We start from the raw sequence: 20,947 nt of genomic DNA, 5'->3' as shown, positions 1-20,947 counted from the left end.
TCTGTAATGAGATCTGATGCCCTCTTCTGGAGTGTCTGAAGACAGTTATAGTGTACTTACATATAAGTAAATAAATCTTTTTATATATATATATATATATATATATATATATATATATATCCTGTAGGGCATTTTTTAAATTAGTGACCCTCAAGGAGGGTCCAGCCCATTGTGGGTGGTGCCACCCCTGGGCTGGTGGTCCTGGGTTCTATAAGAAAGCAGGCTGAGCAAGCCATGAGGAGCCAGTCAGTGAGCAGCACCCTCCATGGTCTCTGTGTCAGCGTCTGCCTCCACATGCCTGTCCTGGTGTTTTTTAGTGATGGACTACAGTGGGGAAGTGTAAGCCAAATAAACTCTTTCCTCCCCAGCTTGCTTTTTGGTCATGGTGTTTCATCATAGCAACAGAAACCCTAAGCCAGGCCTGCATGGTTTCTGATGGGAAATCCATTTTTTTTGTCCATATAATTATTGTTTATTGAGAGAGAACTACTCCTTAGCCCACATATTCGTGTTTCATAGTTCAGGAGCACAGGTCAGCATGAAGTTCTATGGAGCGCAATCCAAAGAATTCTTTGCATTCTGAAATCACTTCGCACTCTGAAAGATACCAGCCTTCCTCATCTCTCCAAAATCTTTCATGGAGTCATAATTCCTGTAGAAATCTGCATATGCCTCCTTTCTCGGTTCAGCCACGCCAAACTTATAGGCAGCGGCAACTCCCAGGGCCACAGCGAATGCGCCAACCATATGAACCCGCAGACGCTTGGCCAGAAGACAAGCACCGGAGCTCATGGTAGCCAAAGCCCTTTACACCAACGTCCTTTCCAGTTCTCGGAGAAGGGAAAATCCATTATTGTTCATAACGTGGGCCTTTGTAGGCGTTGGCCTTTCCCCTCTAGTTGCGTTCCGAATTCTCTTTTTCTTTGTCTCTAATTCTCGGAGCCCTGTTTGTGGCACGCCCTTGGCCTGGCTGTGGGATGCTGACATCCTGGCGAGGAGAAGCGCATCTTAACCAGGCGTGGCCTCTCCCTTTGCAATCTGCCTCCGGAGATTGGTCCGGGCGGGCTAAATCCGACCAGCTTGCTAGGGGAGTGGCTCTCTTCTGTGTGGGGCCAGGTCCACTGTAGTCCACGCCCACGACGTGATCCGGTTCACACGGGTCAGAACAGCCATGAGTGCAGTGAGCAGGATGTGCCAGGCTTCCCACGCCAGCCACCATATCCTCCCCTCCACAGCACCCGGGGCTCTCACACAGACGTAAACCGGTCTAAAGGAAGATGGACGACGCCCTTCATCCCTTGACTCAGTGTGACTTCCTCTCTGGACTTCCGTCTTCATGTTTAACTTCCGTTCCACTTGTATTTATGTATCCGTTGATTATGAGTGACACACGAGTGTCTCCTCCATTTCATTTCTTCCTCCCATTCCCAACTTTCTCCCTTTTCTGGAACGTGTGGCTCTGTCACGTGGACTCTTCATCCGTAGCTCCTGATAGGTATCGCGGGAGACCAATGCCTGAGGAGACACAGCCCAAGCATTCCACCCCTCTCTTCCACACGCTTCATGTCTTCTCCAGTCGTGGCCGGGACCATCCTGGTGTATCATGGGAAAGTCAAGAGGACCAGAACTCCACAATCCACAGGCTCTGCAGGCTGGAAACAAGGTCTGGTCTTGGGGACAGTGGCTTATCTCAGAGAAAAGGGAGTTCTTAGGGACTAACTGTCCCTTCTCTAACTAGACTCAGATCTCTCTCTAGTCCTGTGACAACCTGGCTAGTGAGTGATATGAGATGCGACACAGCCCCCAGGCGTCCCAGCATAGCAGGTGGCTGGCTGGCTGTACTAGGAGCCAGTGGATTGAGGGGGCTGTGGAGGGCATGCTCTTTGTGGTAGGAAGGGTCTTCAGGTAGAAGGAATAGGAAAAACAAGAAGAGGCTGGACAGTGTACCTCAGAGCTTGCTGGGCAGAGCAGAGTCCCCAGGCTGAGGCTGGCTGTGTGATTAAAAGGCTGCCCCCACACTGTACACAGGGCACACGCTCGGGACTCCTACATCTTTCTGCTGCTAGACATAGACACTCGACCACTTCACAGATCAACAAAGGCTAAGAGAATCCTCGGTGACATGTTTGTTGAAGTAATCAGTCCTAACAGTGGTCCTCAAACTGTGGGTCGAGTCCCCTGTGGGTGGCTCAAAGGACCCTTTCACAGAAGTCAGTTAAGACCATCAGGAAACGCAGATATTTATATTATGATTCATAACAGGAGTAAAGTTACAGTTATCAATGAAAAGTATCAATGAAAATAATTTTGTGGTGGGGGGGGGGGTCATCACAATGTGGAGAATTGCTTTAAAGGGTCAAAGCAGTTCTAGGAAGGTTGAGAACCACTGGATTAGGGTCAGAACTGAATTGTCTTCCACTGACTAAAATTGCCAGCCTGGGAAGTGACAGTGACTGGACCTCTTGAGAGGCTTCCAAGGAGGAGGAAGTCCTTGAATGTGTCGGAGAGCTTGTGAACCAACATCTTTTAGCTGCTTATTTAATTTATTTCAAGTGTTCATACAGAACTTTCTGTGAGGCTGGCATGATGGTGCACACCTTTAATCTTAGCATTCAGGAGGAAGGAGCATTTCTCTGTGGGTTCAGGCTAGCCTGGTCTTCACAGAGAGTTCCAGGTCAGCCAGGGATACAGAGAGAGTTCTTGTCTAGGCTGATTACATTGAAGGTTCCAGGACAGCCAGGGCTACATAGAAAGACCCTTCCTGGGGGTGGGGGAGGGGCAAGAAAAGAAAAAGAAAAAAAGAGGGAAGGAGCTACTGTGGAGGTGATATGGCTCTGCGTGGTTAGTAAAACATTTGGTTGCTCAGATCCTCCAGGGGCAGCCTGTGCTCTCTCTCTGTATGTCTCCTGTACCCTGGAGGAGGCCGAGCCCCACCCCCCACCCCACCTCAAGCTAAGGCATTTGGTGCAGTCAGCTTCTCCCTCAGAGGGCCCTGCTGGCGCCCTCTGGTGGGACCATCGCTCTCTACAGGTAGCTATCTAGTACTGTTTTTTTTTTATTTTTTTTTGTTTGTTTGTTTTGTTTTTTGCTTTTTTGACACAGAGTTTCCTTTTGTAGACCTGGCTGTCCTGGAACAGGCGGGTCTCAAGTTCAAAGATCCTCCTGCCTCTGCCTCGCGAGTACTAGGATTAAAGATGCGTGCCACCGCCTTCCTACAAGTTTTCCGTTCTTCCTGGCAGGCCACTATTGGCCTCTCTTGCTCTTGGGGCTTGCTCCTTAGAGAGGCTTCTTCCTTAGAGTGGCCCCTGTGGACCACAGAAAGGAAAGCAAGCTATTCAGCCGCTAGGCTTTCTGGGAGCGAGGTGGCCTGTTCCAGACTCCTCTGCTCTGTATTCTTGTGTCTGTCAAGCTGACACCTCTGTGAGAACTTGGAGGAGCCGCCTAAAGGATCCTTTGTGTCTGGGCAAGTGGTTCTTTGAAAAGCTGCATGAAATCAATGGAACCTCTGCTCCTCCCCCGTATGCCTTGAAAGGTGGGCTGTAGCGGACCGGAGAGGGCAGGGCAAGGGGCAGGCGCAGCTGCTGTCTGAGAGGATGCTACACCAGTGCAGGGAGCACTTGAGGAACCACACACAGAATGATGGACTTCTTGTCTCCCAAACGTTGTTCAGGGGAATGTGGCTGCGGAGGACGCTTTGGCTTTCGGCTGCATAAATATCTCTGGAGAGATACACAGAGGGCCTGCTTCGTTCTAGACAAACACCATGCCTCTCCCTGGCAGCTATTTAAGCCTGATATCAATTCTGTGAGTGCCATTTTATAGATGAGAGAAACCGAGGCTGAGCAAGGTTAAGCCCTGGCCATAGAGTACGAGACAGCAACAGCAAAATCGGGGTGAGACCTGGCGCTGCTTGCTGCCTGTCCCTACCTGGCCTTTTGCCTACGGAGGCAAGCTAATGAGCAGAGAGGCCCACGGGGCCCAGAGATGGCGTCCATACACAGGCTCGCCTGCCTGTGGCTCCTGCCTCAGTCGGCTATGCATTTCTTGACGCAGCAGCCACTACCCAGTGGATCCCAGCTGGCTCTGGTATGCTTGTGTGTGTCACCCCTCCCCCATGCCTCATGGCCCTAGAGGACAGACAGGTTGGCCGCTGGGGCATGCCCAGCACCTGGGGGAGCCACTCGGGAAATGAGGCCGAGGGGAAAAGTCTTAGCTCTGTCTCTCCCCCACACAGGGACTTGGGCTCCTTCAGAGAGCGGTTGCCATGCAGCCGTGTTTATTCAAGAGGAGCCTGGCAGAGAGCAGGAGTGTGCCAGCAGCGGCCGTGGGCTTTCTCCTACCTGCTTGGACGGAAGGCCGAGGCCTAGGCCTCCTAAGCTGGGCCAGGGCCCAGGCCGGCCAGGTGGGTGATGCCCTGCCCTTGCCTCCCTCTCCAGCATTATCTTCGGAGAGATTAAGGACGCTGGATTCCTCCACTGACAGGGGAGTGGCCTCTGGAAGGAGAGGTGAGAGATAATGGTGTTCACTGAGCTGTTCGGATGGGAGGGCCAAGCCTCCGAATCCTTTGAAGGAGGAATGAGATCCTAACTTGGAGCAAGCAAAGGGAGCGCAGTGAGGGGAGAGGGAAGCTGTGAGATGGTAGGAGACCCCTGCCCCTCCCCGGGTCTCTCTAAACGAGGCCAGACTTGCTGCTGTCTGGCCTCTGTGAGTCAGGGAAGAGGGCTGCTCTGGGCTGTCCCCTTCCCTAGAGTTGTGACCCTAGCCGATGGTTGGTTCTGCTCCTCTGGGCTAAATTCCTTGGGGGTGCTGAGAACCGTGGTGCTGGCAGGAGTGGGCACAGTCCTGGGCTTGGGGACCAGAGCACCGAGTTACAGTGAAGGTTTGGAGAGATTCTGCTCTGGGTTTGAATTCTAACACCAGACACACTTGCTGGGCATATGGGGCTGGCGTTTGCACTTCTGAGTCTCAGTTTCCTTGTATGTAAAGCCTCTCCTGACCCTGGTTTTGAGGGTGGAGATAGGGGGACACTTGGCCAGCCCAAGGGCAGAGTGGAACTTTTGTTCTTGTGCTACTGTGAAAGTGGAGAGCAGCGGTTTCTTGCTTGACTGATTTGGTCTCCTAACCCTATGGTTCTACTGATCAGCGTCCAGAAGGAGGCCCGCACCGATGGATGGTAGGGGATTTGGAAGGGTGACTTTTGTTTCTTTTCCCTTTGTCTTTTTTGAAGGAGGGTAGTGCAGGCTGGCCTTGGACTTGCTAGGTAACTGAGGATGGTCTTGAACTTCTGGTACCCCTGTCCCTCCAGAGTGCTGTCATCACAGGTGTGTGCTCTCAGAAGGCCTCGTTCTTCCTCAGAAGCATGAGGGGTAAGGAGAGCTTCTATCTGTCTGGGCACCAGTGAGATAGCCCTAGACCATGCTGGCCCCTGGCCCCAGCTGGGGAAGCCACAGGCCCATAGCCAGGAGGACATCTTGATTTAGGCAAGTCCTGCATCATTCCCACAACTGACTGGAGTTCAGTCCACGGAGCAGCAGATCTGAAACAGGCAGAATGTGGTGGAGGGTCAGAGTCGGGAGGATATAAGCTGGGCTCGAAGGAGACCTGCCTCCGAAGGCATACTGTCCCGTCATTCCGAGGACCGCCATCGTCAGACAGTAAGGTATATGGTTCGCAGTCAGGTTCTGGAACAGCTATTAAAGGAGTGCAGCTGAGGCGTCTGCCCACATGGCGGACCCCAGGCCTCTCTTTGTCCTTGTCACAGCCACCTCCCGACTAGGGCTTATGACTCTCCTAGTTTCTTCTTGTTTTAGTACAAAGCTATTGATGCGTTCCCAAGGACGCAGTTCACACTTGCCTTCCTTTGGGTGCTTGGTAAACAGTGTCACAGCCAGTGGAGGGGCCTGGCTTCCTCCACGGAACTCACTGCCGTGCTCACCTGTGGCACTGAGTAAACACAGCAATCATTTATTTCCACTGCCGTGTCCTGCGACGAGCCTTCTGCCACATATCCGTCCATTTCCCCCGGCGGACGTTTGGATGGCTCCCAGATTGGGCAGCTAGGCCACCTCAGAGCTGCTCTGAGCATCCTCACGCTTCTCCCCTGGACCAGAGGCACAAGACTATCTGTGGGAAGCCGAGCTGCTGGCATGGGACGGAGGCGCCTTGAGCTTTGTTAGAGAGCGCGGGCGGCGGCCGGGGCCAGAGTCCCGGTGAAGGACTGTGTGCCATTTGCTTGCGGCCAGCATGGGTTCCCATCCCCCTCCACCCACGCCAGCTTGTGGGGCCACTTCTCACCTTAACGCACGCCAATCTTTGTAGAGCAGTGGCCGCACCATATTTCTAGCATTTCTCTGGTAACAGAGATCGGTGGGGTGGGGGTGGGGCACCTGGGGTGGGGGTGGAAGTGGGGGATATTCATCTAGCTTTTCTTCGTCTCCTTTTCCTTTGCCTGTAGGTCCTGCTCTCCCTCAGCCTCTGCTTTCTTAGCCCCGCCCTGTGTACTACCGGCTGCTGTCTTCCTCCTGCTCTGCTCTTCCTGCTGGAGGGCGGGTCTCCAGCCAGTGCTGTTGGTCTTTGAGATTCAGGTCTGGGCTCCAAGGCTGCTGTCCATTTGTCCTCTTTCAAACCCTTTGGTTCTTGGCCCCACTCATTTTCTTCCTCACCCTGGGATTTCCCTTCAGTCCGAGATTAGAACACAATGACTAGCTGGGTGTGGTGGCGCACGCCTGTAATCCCGGCACTTGGGAGGCAGAGGCAGGCGGATTTCTGAGTTTGAGGCCAGCCTGGTCTACAGAGTGAGTTCCAGGACAGCCAGGGCTACACAGAAAAACCCTGTCTCGAAAATCCAAAAAAAAAAAAAAAAAAGAACACAATGACTTTCCATGAAAGCACCCTCAGTGTCCCAGGTAACAGCCAGCCTGTGGCCATAGGTCCCTGCTAGGACGGTTGATATTCCCCTTTAAAAATCTCATTTATAACTGTTATTGCATGTGTATGTAGATGGCATTGTAACCGCACCACTGTGCCTCAGCACATGGGCAGATGACAGAGGACAACTTCCACGAGTCAGTTCTTTCCTCTTGTTGTAGGTTCTGGGGATTGAGCTCAGGTTGTTAGGCCGGTGCTGCAAGAACTCTTGCCCTCTGAGCCATCTTGTTAGCACAACAGTTGGCTGTCTCATGATGGGCCTTTGGGAAAAGACCAGAGCTGTAGCCGTAAGTTCCTTGAGGGTCTTGCTAGACCTTTCTGAGGAGCCCTGAGGAGAGTCCTGAGAATGTGGCAGGTTGACATTCAGATGGATCAGTAGAAGAAAGTTGCTCTGACTTCACCTGGACCAATGTTTCATCCTTTTCACTCTCTCCTGAGCCTCTGGGAACCAGCGGTGGCCATGGACTACGGCTGGATAATTTGAGCCCCAGAGATGGGCAGGATACTTGGACAGCCAAACCATGCAGGACGTGTGTCTTGGTGACCATTGGAGAGAGAGAGAGAGGTGATAGAGATAGAGGTGGGAGCAAAAGAAGGAAGATTTCCCCCTTCTCCTTGAGGCCTTGTTAGCTGGTGACCACCCCGTATCTGCAGGGGTTGACGCCCGGGCAAGTGTTTGCATTTATGACTGGATACTGTGTCCCTTCTGAAGCTCACCCTGAATGACCGATACCCCTTCCCCATAAATTAGTGCTAGAGGAGGGCCTTCACAGGAGTCATTGCGTTCATAGAAGGTCATGACAGTGGCGTCCCCATGACGTGGCCCCACAAGAAGGGACCAGAGTGTGTGTTCTTACTCTGCTCCGTAGGAACATCCTAAGAAGAGCCCTCAGCAGCTCAGGGAGTCCTCAGCAGACCTGAGTCCGGTAACTGACCTTGGCATCGCCAGCCAGAAACCAGATGAAATTCTATCTGTTGTTTAAGGCGGCAGGCACCCTGCTGGCTTCGACAGAGCCGCCAGTGCAGAGCAGACACACAGGGAAGGGCAGAGTTGACCTCCAACCCCCTCCCAGCTTGACCCTTCGTAGCAGGTCTGGCAGGACCAGATGCTGTGTTCAATGCCTTGTACGTGTTTGGATTCATCTCTCATTTCTATTGCACACCCACATGACACACACAACAGGGTCACATCCAGCAGATTTTCAATTTTGTAAATGGAAACAGAAAGCAGGAGCCCTGCTGTCCTGAGGGCCACAGCTCACCTGTGCAAGTCCTTCTCCTCATCTTCTAAAGGCCACAGTGAATGTGTGACAGCAGTGGGAACTGAGTGAGTATTGTCCCCTAGATCATGGTGCCTCCTGTAGCCCAGACAATCAGGCACAGTGGGGTGTTCACTCACCTTTGTTGATGATCACGAAGTTTCTTTCTTCCTTCCTTTCTTCCTTCCTTTTTTTCTTCCTTCCTTCCTTCCTTTCAGATATATTCTTTATTTACATTTCAAATGATTTCCCCTTTCCTAAATACCCCCTCCCCGAAAGCCCCATAAGCCCTCTTCCCTCCCCCTGTTCCCTCATCCACCCCTTCCCACTTCCCTGTCCTGGTATTCCCCTACACTGCTGCACTGAGCCTTTCCAGGACCAGGGGCCTCTCCTTCCTTCTTCTTGGGCATCATTTGATATGTGAATTGTTTCTTGGGTATTCCGAAATCCTGGGCTAATATTAGTGAGTGCATCCCATGTGTGTTCCTTTGTGATTGGGTCACCTCACTCAGGATGCAGCTTCCTTTACTCATAGATTTCTCGATATCTGATACCTCTTCTGTTCACTTTCAGTGCCGGGCTCAGACCCAGTGCCGCATGCACACTACGCTCCCATTGGCCCACTTCCTCAGCCCTTTCCATGCGGCCTTCGGCCCCATGATTCTCAGGTCAGAATTCCCTATGTGGGAAGCAGGGGCACAGCTGTTCAGTTTCCACGGTCCTAGTCATGGGTGCATGCAGCCCTCTTCCTCTTGGAGCGCACGTGTATACACACACACACACACACACACACACACACACACACACACATGCGCGCACGCTGTAAGTCACTTTTCTTGTGGTGCATAAAAAAGGTGAGGTAAGGCACTGCTTGTGGGTGTGGGATGCGTGTGGGCTCCTGGGTGGACATGGCCCCATCCTGTCTCAGAAGGTCATTTGCAAGATTACCAGTTTCTACAGACTGTGCTCTTTAAGGGGGATTTTCTCAGCAGAGCGGCACCAGATCTGTTATTCCGAGTGCCCTGCCTCAGCTGGCCAGCTATCTACTGCTCGGCCCAGAAAGCCCAGGAGTTACAGCTGCATTACTCTGGGGGGCGCATCTCCACCTTATTCCTGACCTCAGCCAGGCCTCTGCCGTTTCCCACCCCTTCCTGGCTTTCAATGGGTCCACGGGTCCCCTTCAGCAACCGCTGGCCCAGCAGACTCTTCCCAAACCCTGCCCACCACTGACTGAGACGGCTAGACACAGCATTCCATGATGGTTTTTTTGACTTTCAGCTCTGGGGTGTACCCAGGGCCTCAAACATACTGGACAAAGTACTTACCATACAGTGACTGTCTTAGTCAGGGTTCTATTCCTGCACAAACATCATGACCAAGAAGCAAGTTGGGGAGGAAAGGGTTTATTCAGCTTACACTTCCATGTTGCAGTTCATCACTAAAGGGAGTCAGGACTGGAACTCAAGCAGGTCAGGAAGCAGGAGCTGATGCAGAGGCCATGGAGAGATGTTTCTTACTGGCTTGCTTCCTCTGGCTTGTTCAGCCTGCTCTCTTATAGAACCCAAGAGCACCAGCCCAGGGATAGCACCACCCACAAGGGGCCCTCCCACCTCGATCACTAATTGAGAAAATGCCCCACAGCTGGATCTTATGGAGGCACTTCCCCAACTGAAGCTCCTTTCTCTGTGATAGCTCCAGCCTGTGTCAAGTTGACACACAGAACCAGCCAGTACAGTGACCTTTTATTTTCTAATTTTATTTTGAGACAATGTCTCACTAAGTTGCTCAGGCTGGCCTTAAATTTTCTCCTATCTCAGCTTCCCATCAGGTTTAGTTTTTTAAAATATATATATTTAATTTATAGATTATTATATTTTATATGACATATACATTATATATAGAATTTTTATAATACATAAACTATATAATTTTACACATATGTGTAAAATATATTTATTTTTATTCTTTGACAATTTCACACATATATACAATGTATAATGCGTCCATCCATCCCCAGCTACCCAAAATTCCCCAACGTACTGCCTTCCCTGCCTCATGTCTTTTTAAGTGGACCCACTGAGTCCACTTCCACTGAGTCCACTTTGGGCTGCTCACGGTGGCCGACTCGATCCCATTCAGGTGGCAGAAGCGGCAGTGCGCCCAGGAGTCCACCAGCCACAGGAGACAGTGTTTCATAGCTCTTCTCAGATCCGTCCTCCAGCTCCCCAACTCGTTCTTCTCCTTTGATGTGCCTGAGCCTGGGGGGCGGGGTGAGACAGGCGTCTCGTTTAGGGTTGGGTACTAAACACCCGTTATATTTTCTGAGTATGCCTCCTTTTAATTTTTAAGATAGATTTAATTGTTTACTTAGGTGTGTGTGCGTGTGTGTGCGTGCGTGTGTGTGTGTGTGTGTGTGCGTGCGTGTGTGTGTGTGTGTGTGTGTGTGTGTGTGTGTGTGTGTGTCTGCCCATCTGTCCATCTACCTGTTTGTCTCTGTGTGTATGTATGTGGGTGCCTGCAGAGGCCGAAGGAGGGTATCTGATTCCCTTGGAGCTGGAGTCCCAGGCTTCTGGGAGCTGCCGGCTGTGGCTTCTGGGAACTGAGCTGAGATTCTCTGCGAGATGAGCAAACTCTCATAGAAGCTGAGCCAGCTCTCCAGTCCCTTGGGTTCTCTTGATAACCTTGTGAGATAGATGCTTTTAATTCCATTTTGCCGTGAAACAGAAGCTCACGGAGTCTACTACTGTGCCTGAGGCCACAGAGTCAGACTCTTGGCGCCTGAGTGAGCAGTGAGTGACACACCTCGTGTGAGTGTCAGCCTTTCACTCTTCCGCTGCAGCTGTGTGGCCTTGACCTGCTTTCCTGACCTCTCTGAGCCTCAGTCATCTTACCTCTAAAACATCCACTTTCTTATTCTATTTCCAAGGCAAATGGCGTTTTTGGAAGCATGTCGCCCAGGACCTGAAGCACAGTGACATGGGACTGAAGGACATTAATTCCCTTCACGCAGGGTTTTCTTGGCAAGACCGTGATGAGATGCTTCCACCTTGAGTTCCTTTCCTTACACTACTAACACTTACTGAGGTGTTACTATACACCAGGCACTGTGTCTGGCCCTTTGTACTCCCTTGTGAGTGTGCGCATGTGTGTGAAAGTGTGTGTGGGTGCATGTGGAGGCCAGAGGTCCACCCCAGATGTCATTCTTTGGTACTGTCCACTTTGTTTTTTTGAGTCAGGGTCTTGTTGGTGGAAGGTCACTGAGTAAGCTAGACTGGCTAGTCTCAGGGACCCACAGGTCACTGCTTTCCCAGGATTGGGTACAAGGCTACTGTACCTGCCCTTTAAAACAAACAAACAAACAAACGCCGAGTTCTGGGGGTTTGAACTAGGATTCTCATGACTGCCTAGAAAGCATTGTGGCAACCAGACCATCTCCCCAGGACTGTCTTTACACTCCTGCAGGCTGCTAGTGGGCCTGCGCCTTGTGTCAGCCAACCTGCAGAGCGTTTGCAGGATCAGGAGTACCCATCTATCTTATAATGGAGGGATGACGGGACCAGCAGGCAGTGGGGCGGCTGCAGAGAGTGGAGGGGCCCCTGATTGTGTGTGTGGGTCTTTCTCTGCACTTTCTTCTTGCTGGCCTACAAGCCAGTCTCAGTGGGAGCCTGGAGCTCTGAGTGGGTGGGACCGCCTGGGATGCCTTCCATGTAGGGTGTGGTGGGTGTGGTGGGTGTGGTGGGTGTGGTGGGTGTGTGCAGCAGTTTCCCCGGTCAGGGTGGAGGTGGCTTTCCATGGCTGTGACATAATGCTTGTGAAACCGGACTTGAAGGGTGGATTTGGTCTTGGCTCATGGGTTCTGAGGTTTCGGTCCAGGGTGGACGGCTTTGTTGTTTCTGAGCCTGTGGTGAGTGAACTGTGAGGTGAGTATCAGAGTAGGATGTACAGGGCGGGGCAAAGCGGTTTGACTGCAGAGGAGGGAGGAAGAGACCTTAAGAGAGGAAGAAGCTGAGGCTCCCAGATCTCCCTCAGTGATCGTGCCTAGGCCTGCCTTAAAGATTCCTCGCTCCCCCTGTCTCCAGCTCTCCTTCCCTACCTGACCTTCTTATGCAAATGTCAAGGAATTGTCCCCTCATAGCCACCCCTGTCCCCAGCACCACAGTTGACATTGGATGTCTTTCTCAGTCACTAGCCCAGTTTTGTTTTTTTTTTTTTTTTTTTTTTTTGACAAGGTCTCTCACTGAAACTGGATTGTTCTAGTTGTCTAGACCTGCAGTTCTCAACTTGAGAGCCAGAACCCCCTAGGGATCCCTATCAAATATCCTGCATATCAGATATTTCCATTACAATTTGCTCCAATAGTAGCAAAGTTACAGTTATCAAGTAAGGAGGAAATAATTTTAGGGTTGGGAGGTCGCTGTCACATGAGGAGCTGCATTAAGGGGTTGCGACACTGGGAAGGTTGAGAACCAGTGCTCTAGACCGGTGGCCGGTGAGCCTCCGGCACCTTGTCTAGCTCTCTCTGCAGATCTGGGGTTACAGATGAGTGCTGCCACGTCCAGGTGTGTTTTTATGTGGCTTCTGGGGATTGGAACTGGAGTCCTCATGCTTTCCTAGCAAGCTGTGTACCGGCCGAGCCTTTGTTAATTGCAGCTGTATTAATGCTCAAGCGCACCGAGCACTAACTAGGGGTCAGACTCCGCATTAAGTGGTTATCTCTGTTTCGTGACTAGGTACTGAGGCTTGCAGGGCTATCTCCTTTTTGCAGCAGCAGAAGCAGGGCTTTAGAGCTGTCGGTAAGGTGCTTCCAGTCGAGTCATGCTCAGGGGCTGGGTGTGATCTCACACACCTTCTTATCCTAGTATCAGGGACATGGTGGGCTGACTTGAGCAGCAGACCCCTAGTGACAGCTTGGAGGTTAGAGCCATCAGGCCACCTAAGGACAGCGGGGCTTTCTCTGGAGGTCTATGGCTGGAAGTAGAGGCGGAGGAGGGCTTTGAGGAATATGGCTGCTCCTCATTCCCAGGGAGAAAGAAAAGAACCTTCAATCCTGCCTACACCCTGTCTGGACCGACAGGTGGGTCCTGATGCTGATTTTTTTTTTAATAAAACATTTTTCATTTTATTTTGTTAATTCTTATACTAAGACAATTAATGTATATAACACTATATATATTTTCTATACTTTACCTATTATACTATTGTTTTCCTTAAATGCTGAGTATTGTTTACATCTTTTGGACAGAAACTCTTAAATAGTACTAATGCTGATTTTTATTTTCTGTGTTTGTACTAGTGTTCCAGTGTAGGGTCTGCAAACTGCCGTTCTCAGATCTGGTCAAAACGATTGCTTTCTAAGTATGTCTTTCTAGAGGCCCATTCCAGGGGTTGTACCATAGCCATCACTGCCTTCCCAGGCTAGGCTTCTGGGTTCCCCAGACTCATAGGCGCGTTTGTCCCTCCATGCCTGGACCAGTTGACATCCCGAGGCAGGCCCAGCAAAGTTGTTTTCCCTCAGTTGACTTCTTGAATAACTGTGTGGTCCCCCGTGAAGCCTACCTGCCCACATACGTGAGTGCCCCTCAGTCCCTGCTGGCGTGACAGTGAATGCTTTTCCTGATGGGGTGTTGAGGCTTAAGAACTAGGCCCACACAGGGTGGCAGTGAGTGTCACTTGCTTCTCCTGCTCTTACAGTAAGTGTTGTTCCGCCCACCTTGGTGACAACACATGTTCACATAGAAACATGGACTCATAGTGAGCCCTGGAGGAGGCCAAAGGGACAGCTGAGGTAGGTATGGGGACACAGACCTGGGATCTCAACACTCCAGAGGCTGAGATAGGAAGATCTTGAGTTCTAGGGTAGTCTGGACTACATACTGAGACCCTATTTCAGAAAAGAAAGACAAAAGGGTGTATATGGAGTGAAACCCAGTTTGACCTTCCAGCCCGTCTCCTCCATGACACCTGCCAGCAACCTGCTCTGAAGGGTGGAGGACTCTCTCCACTATAACATTCAAGATGGTGTGAGGTGTGAGTGTTTGTCTCCCCCCCCCCCCCACCCGAACTGTTGGCTGTTCTCTTTGCTCCTGGGGAACAAGGTGTGCATGGCCCTGGCCCTGACTCCTGTGGTCTGTGAGAGGCACGGGAGCGGTCACACTTTGTTCTTGGGGCTGACATACTCCCAAGCCAATGCTAAGTTTGTTTCCATTCCACTTGAAACCCGAGTCTCTTCTGTCCCATAGCTTCACTCCTGTAGTGTGGGTCACCATGGAAGCCCTGTGGCCACAGCTTTAAGTGAAGCAGCAGATAATAGTTTTTTTTTCCCCCTGGGAAACTCAGGCTGAGAGTACGGAATCAGTCATTCGGGACAAAGTAGAACATGGGGAAATGAGAATGAAATCCCGCTTGCTAGAGTCTTCCGGCTGTTTGAGCTCTTTAGGTTGAGGTCGGATGATCCAACAGGCAGAGAGTAAAACCTCCATGGCCAGAGAGTGTACAAGTGAGACCTTAGTGAAGGCTACCTAGGGGCTGGGGGCTGGGTAGCAATTGAACCAAGCCCAGAGCTCTTAGGGTCTGAGTGATCTTCCTGTGTGTGTGTGTGTGTGTGTGTGTGTGTGTGTGTGTGCCACTCATGGTTGTCACATGGGACATGGTTGCCTGTCTGTTAGCCACTGTGGCCACTTTCTCTGGGGGCAGATTCTTGGGAGACCGTGCTCTGTAGATCTTTGGGGACTGAGGGGTTGAACAGGCAGACCTGACTTGGGCTCGTGGATGAATGCACTGTGATAAGCTAGGCGATGGCTAGTGGTTTCCTTTCTGCGAGTCCCAGGACGTGGAGGAAGGAGGCTGCCTGGGGCTGTGGACAGTCTGACTTCCAAGAGGTAGCCCGTGAGGGCTGGCCTAGTTACAAGGCATTGCAGTAGCCAAACTTAAAAAGTACGTAGTCTGTGCTGTGGGCAAGTCCAAATTGTCTGCTTAGAAAGGAGCGCTTTGAGTAAACTGAGGTACCAAAAAGTACCTGGACAGCCTCCAGTGAGAGGAGAGAGAGAGAGAGAGAGAGAGAGAGAGAGAGAGAGAGAGAGAGAGAGAGAGAGAAAGAGAGCACAAGTGAAGCCCTTGCTATAGGCTGAACCAGAACCATAGTCCAGTGGCTCAGTCCTGTTTGAACATCCAAAGTTACTTCGGACTTAAAACAACGGGCACATCCTTGTAGCCTGCTCAGTAGAATCATTCAGGGGGCAGCCTGTGTGGCGGTGTCTCAGCATGTAATTTTAACCAGACTTTAGGTGATTGAGAGCTTCAGCCATGATTGAGAACAAGACTCCAGATAGATGTTTCTTATTTACTTAGACTGTCCACAGATCGTGCATCCTCTGATGAGAGTCAATTCTTGGGACTTCCAAAGCCCTGGAAGAGAAGTCCTCAGTCTTTCAGGGAAGATGGTGGCCTGGCCAGTCTCTTATGCCTCTTCCATATCTCTCTGGCTGAAGGATGGGGTGTTGTCTCTATGGAATGGAAGCTTCCCTATCAGCTTGGAAGAAGTGCTTCATCTCACAGGCCTTGCTGGCTGCTGTCACCACCATGTCCTCCTCAGAGTCACTGAGGAAAATTATGGGTCAGAGAACCCAACTGGCTTGAGATGCTAAGCAGAGAGACAGGGCTGGTGGGTCAGGGCTGGGCAGCTGGCTGAGCCTCATTCAACCTGTTGGGCCAGACGTTGCTAGGCACTCCCCTGCCCTCTGGGGCCAGGCGGGGCCTGGAGCAGGCTGGTTTCCAAGCAGAAGGAAGGTTTCTCAGTCCCTGAGCCAGGTTTTGTTGCTCAACAAAAGGAAACTGGCACAGTGCCCTTGCCTGTACCCAGACAGCATCTGGAGGGAAGCATTCTCAGGAGTGACACCGGGAGGTTCAACTCTGCCGCTAAGCTGGTCTGGGCATCCCCAGACTCGGCCTGGCACCCTGTTTCAAGAAGAAATGCATAAAGCTGTGTGGTGTTTCAGAGCCTGCAGTGAGACCTCCTGTCAAAGGAGAAGAGAAGCTCTGACTGGCAAGAGCTGGGGGCTGACCGCCGAGGCTCGAGGGAGGTGGGGAAGAGGCTCAGAGAGAACAAGCTGAGGTCAGCAAAGGTCGAGGTGGCCAAGGCGAGAGGCGTGGCTCGATCAGTCAGGTGAGAATAAGGTCTTCGTGCAGGTGCGGAGGAGCAGAACCTGAAGGCAGCCAATGTTGAGGCGACCCTGCCAACACCCCGAGCTTAAGCCGGGCATCAGCATCCATCACAGGCTCCAGACAGCTCTGCAAAGGGCTTTGGAAGAAAATAGAAAGTTCTGGAAAAGAATGATAGAATTTTACCTCCCGGCCAGGCGGTGGTGGCACACGCCTTTAATCCCAGCACTTGGGGGGCAGAGGCATGTGGATTTCTGAGATCGAGGCCAGCCTGGTCTACAGAGTGAGTTCCAGGACAGCCAGGGCTACACAGTGAAACCCTGTCTCGAAAAACCAACCAATCAACCAAACAACCAAACAACCAAAAACCAAAACCCAAAACAAAACAAGACACAAAAAAGAATTTTACCTCCCCTGAGGCTTGAAGCTATCATGTCTAAGTGACAAGGGGTGACAGGTTGATTGGGCTCCTCATAAGGAACTCTTCTCCTCGGGACTTAGGAACTTGTGCATTTCTGTGAGAGGGCAAAGGTCAAGATCTCTTCACCTCAGCCAGGCTTTATCTCCCGTGGATCTCACAGAGGGTTTTAAAGGGTTTTGTTTTGTTTGCACGTAGGGCCCTGGATGTCACAGACCAGCACCCTTTGGACCCCTCCGGCCTACACTCAGGGCCCAGGCACAACTGCTACCTCCAGGCATCCTGGTGGGCTCCTTCTTCACCCGGGGCATGGACACCCGTGAGGATGTCACTCTAGGTAGGGGGGCCTTGATGGGCTGTAAAACTTCCTCGGATAGTCCAGGGGTCACACTCTGCTGGGGAGATGCAGCCAGGTGGGGGCTGACCACAGGCTGATACTGGGTTTCCTGACTTCAATTGCCTTGACTGTCTGAAAGACTTCCTGGTCTTCTGAGTGTGTGGGGGGAGGGCACGGGGTTCCCCGGGACTCTGGCTGGCTTTGTGTCTGCTCTGAGACAAGGCAGGTTGGTTCCTTGAAGGGTTAAAGCAATCTTGTGGTTGTGAGTGTGTGGGTGGCTGGGTCCAGGTACTCCTGTTTCTGCTGGAAACAAATTCCCCTGTGCCCCAGATGAAATGGATGATTGTCAAGTGTAGAGTTGCTATTCACCTCAGATAGACCGAGATGCAGCAGGCATATGTCCTGGGGACTTTGGTAAAAAAGGTAGTGGTTGGGAAATATGTCCTGCATAGACAGCATACTGCAGAATATGAAAACAACTTGGTAATTAATAACTTAATCAGTTCTAGCCTGGCTTCAGAGTCTAGTGGAGGAGGAAGAAAGACTGAAAGCCTAAAAATAAATATCTAGGGACAGGAAGAATGTATTTTATGAATCTCAGTGCAATCCAAATTGTTTTACAAGTATGAAATTGAGTTACAGAGAGGGTAGTTTATTTCCTCCAAGTCACACAGCAGTAGAAACAAGAACAACCAATTCTCTCAAGACCTGCTTGGTGTGTGTCTGTCACTGTGTAGGAGGGTGGCTAAGCTCTCCTTATGTGGTTTATCTGCTGGTCGGTTCAGCCCTTAGGTGGTTCTGAGCTATGCTTGGGAGGGGCTGGGCCTGAGAGCTTGGGGGATGACATTTGTTAGGTGCTGATGGAGAACTCTGGCCTTTGGGGCCAGGCAGGGGAAACTCCCCTTTGTTTATTGAATTTTTTCATATTCCTTCTTTTCCCTCAACTCTTCCCAGATCTTCCCACCTCTCTACCCACCCAACTCCATGATCTCTCTCTCTCATCCCCTCCCTTCCTCCCTCCCTCTCCCTCCCTCTCTCTCTGTCTTTGTCTCTCTGTCTCTCTGTCTCTCTGTCTCTCTGTCTCTCTCTCTCTCTCTCTCTCTCTCTCTCTCTCACACACACACACACACACACACACACCAAATAATAAAAATAAACACACAAAATAACCCAAGAAGATAAAAAATATCCAAATGTAACCAAATAAGACAAAGAGCCCACAACAAAACCAGGCACAAACGGTGGAGCTTGGTAAGTGGAGCCCATCCGCCCGGATGTGGAGCCCACCCCGGAGTGCGGTTGATATATCTAATGTTGCTCCACTGGAGAGAACGGATTTCCCCTTTCCTAGGCGGCATCCATTGCAAGCAGTAGTAGGTGCGATGGCAGCTTCTCACAGGGGCCACGCCTAGCCTGCTCTCTTCTTTCCTGGCTTCTGCTCTGCTTCCTCCCCTACTGGGAAGCCTCCTCACCAGCCCCCTGCCAGGGCTTCCTGTGTTGTTACTTATTCTTCATCTTCTGCCTGTCACTGGCCATCCAGGCTCCTCCAAGGGAGGACCAGGTCAGCCTCGCAACCCTGGTCAGCATGTGCAGACCAGAATCCCCGCACAGTACAGACACTAGGAGATGAAGGGTGCTGTTTGCTAAACCAGGGAGGCAGTGGAGGGAGGACTGGAGCTCAGTGCTTGAGGCCTTCTGGGAGAGGCAGGCAGTGGATGCTCTTAGCCAGGGCCTTTGCTAAGGCGAAGGGAGCTATCTGTGATGAGTGCAGGTAGAACTCGGAGAGCCACTGTGACAGAAGCCAGGGCTGTGGCCAGCAGGGATCAGTTTTATTGGCTGCTGGAGGAGGAGACTCCAAAGGAGACTGAAAAAAAAGCCCAACTAGTGGGCTGGACCCAAAGCTGGATGGTGGTAGAGAGCAGACAGAGAGGGACAAATAAGACAGAGAGGAAGAAAGCAGAGAAGGAGAAAGCAGGCCCGAGGGAGGAATGCTGCAGAGGCGGGGCTGGTGGGATTTGTGGGATTGTGTGAGGCTGCTGCCTGGTTGCTGCCTGGCTGGTACCCCCATCAGGGGACCAGGCTCTGGTGTGAGGACTAAGTTCTTCTAGCAGAGAAGATGGTAGTGGGTACTCCTGCTCCTCCTTTGGTCCCAGAGGGCTCTAAGGTACCATTCTCCTCTGATTCTGTCCCCAGCCAAAGTTCCGGCTCCAGTGGCTGTGTACTGTGGGAGCGTCCCCCGGACTAGTGTTGGGCTCCGGGCTCCCTCGTCCGGAGGCACCGACCCCAGTCTTCTCGCTTATGGTGAAGGTGAGGACCTGGCCCGGTGTCTTGGTCACACCAAATTGCTCTGGTGACCTCTCTGAGGTCTTTGGCATGGGACAGGAGAGGATCCCTTAGAAACTACCCAGTCAAGGCTACTGGACAGAGAGCTGGAGCCCAGGCCAGAGGAGGAAATGACGGCGTCTGCATGTCTGGACATTCACCATCGATGGCAGGCGTTTTTATATCATGGCCATTTAAAATGCTCCTAGGGACTAATTCCAGGGCGTTTGAGGAAGTAAAGGTTCAGAGTTCAGTGAAAATCATCCTCAGCTACATAAGTTTGAGGCTAACCTGAGTTACATGAGATTCTAAGAGAAAAAAAAAATTAAAGTTGAAAATTATATATTTGTGAGCATCTAAATATGACAGAACTTTTACATGCCAATTTTTATGTGAGTGGGGTGATATCTACTCTTAAGAATTATTTTAAGTAGAGAAGCAACGCAAAGCAGAGCAAAGCAAAACTAATCCAACCAACCAACCAACCACCAAACCTCCCCAAATCCCCAAAACACAAATCTTAAACAAAAAATAGAAACAAACAAACAATATCATTTGGGTCTCCTCAGGGAGTGCGGGTGGTAAAGGGAGCCCCTAGGGATGGGGGCTGTCAGTATGGGTTAACCCTTTGGGAACTTGGAGCCCCTCACAATCCAGCAAGACAAGGCCGGCCTCCCTGGGGGCCTGCATCTTGGCCTCTGGAAGGCACTGGACATGAGTAGCAGGCAGTGGCGTCACAAGCATGGCGGCGGCCCTGCTCTGCTATCTGTCTTGACTCCACTCAGCCCCTCTGTGACCTTCTGCTCCTGGCCTCTGCTCTGGTGTCTAGCTACAGACTGTGTAGGGCAGGGCTCAGCCCTTTGGCTCTGAGTGGCGGCTTCTGTGACTGCAGATGTGTGTTCTCTCAGGCCTAGGCTGGTCCGGGAGTTTGGCTGTCCTTGGGTTGTATGCCAGCTATAGTCCAATCTCCACAGGTTGAGCATCAGGTCTTAGGACTTAGGTCGAGGGATTCTGAGGGGAGAGACAATCTGGATGAGCTTTTGTAAGCTCCCCGCCCACAATTTCCCTCATGTTTCCAGGTTCCAGGACTCCTCTGGTCCCAGAAGTTCACCAACCCCCTCACCACTCACCACAGCTGAAGAGCTGACTAACTTAGGGCACATCTTCTATACACCTTGAGCCTATTAGCTTTGGCCGAAAGCCGCTTGTGTGTATCTCTCTCTCTCAGCCTCTCCGCAGCCAGTGTCAAGTGTCCTGCCGAGCAGTGAGAACCCGTCACAGCTCTCGAGTAGACATGAGGACCAGCGTAGTCTCACTCTGGATGCTCCTCTGAAAGGCTGGCAGGCCAGGAATGGCTACCCCAGGAACCTCGGAGCTCTGCCCTTGGGGCCCCACCCGGTGGCAGCTATGCCCTCCCTGGAATCAGAGGCCAGCAGTGTGGCCCGAGACACTATCCAGATTAAGGACAAACTCAAGAAGAGGCGGCTCTCAGAAGGCATGGCGGCATCTTCTCCAGGTAAGCCGAGG

At 51.6% G+C, this 20,947-nt stretch overlaps 1 protein-coding gene across 8 annotated transcripts in view; it reads left to right on the top strand.

Moving 5' to 3' along the window:
- Positions 1-11,952: 11,952 nt before the first annotated feature.
- Positions 11,953-20,947, top strand: part of Togaram2 (TOG array regulator of axonemal microtubules 2) — a 51,366-nt gene continuing 42,371 nt past the window's right edge. For 5 of the 8 annotated variants that reach the window (XM_052186321.1, XM_052186325.1, XM_052186320.1 and 2 more), the window contains exons 1-4: positions 11,954-12,090; positions 16,960-17,098; positions 19,292-19,405; positions 20,649-20,936. In XM_052186321.1, coding sequence (XP_052042281.1) covers positions 11,992-12,090; positions 16,960-17,098; positions 19,292-19,405; positions 20,649-20,936 — 640 coding nt within the window. In that variant the 5' untranslated portion in view covers positions 11,954-11,991. Of the gene's footprint in view, positions 12,107-12,763; positions 13,261-16,959; positions 17,099-19,291; positions 19,406-20,648; positions 20,937-20,947 lie in introns of those variants that run through there. The other 3 variants (XM_052186327.1, XM_052186323.1, XM_052186326.1) reach the window with 3 other exon arrangements.

Source organism: Apodemus sylvaticus, chromosome 6 (genome assembly GCF_947179515.1).
Source record: "Apodemus sylvaticus chromosome 6, mApoSyl1.1, whole genome shotgun sequence".
Classification (NCBI taxonomy): Eukaryota; Metazoa; Chordata; class Mammalia; order Rodentia; family Muridae; genus Apodemus; species Apodemus sylvaticus.
Note: the sequence above shows the minus strand (reverse complement) of the source record. Positions and strands in the feature narration are given on the sequence as shown.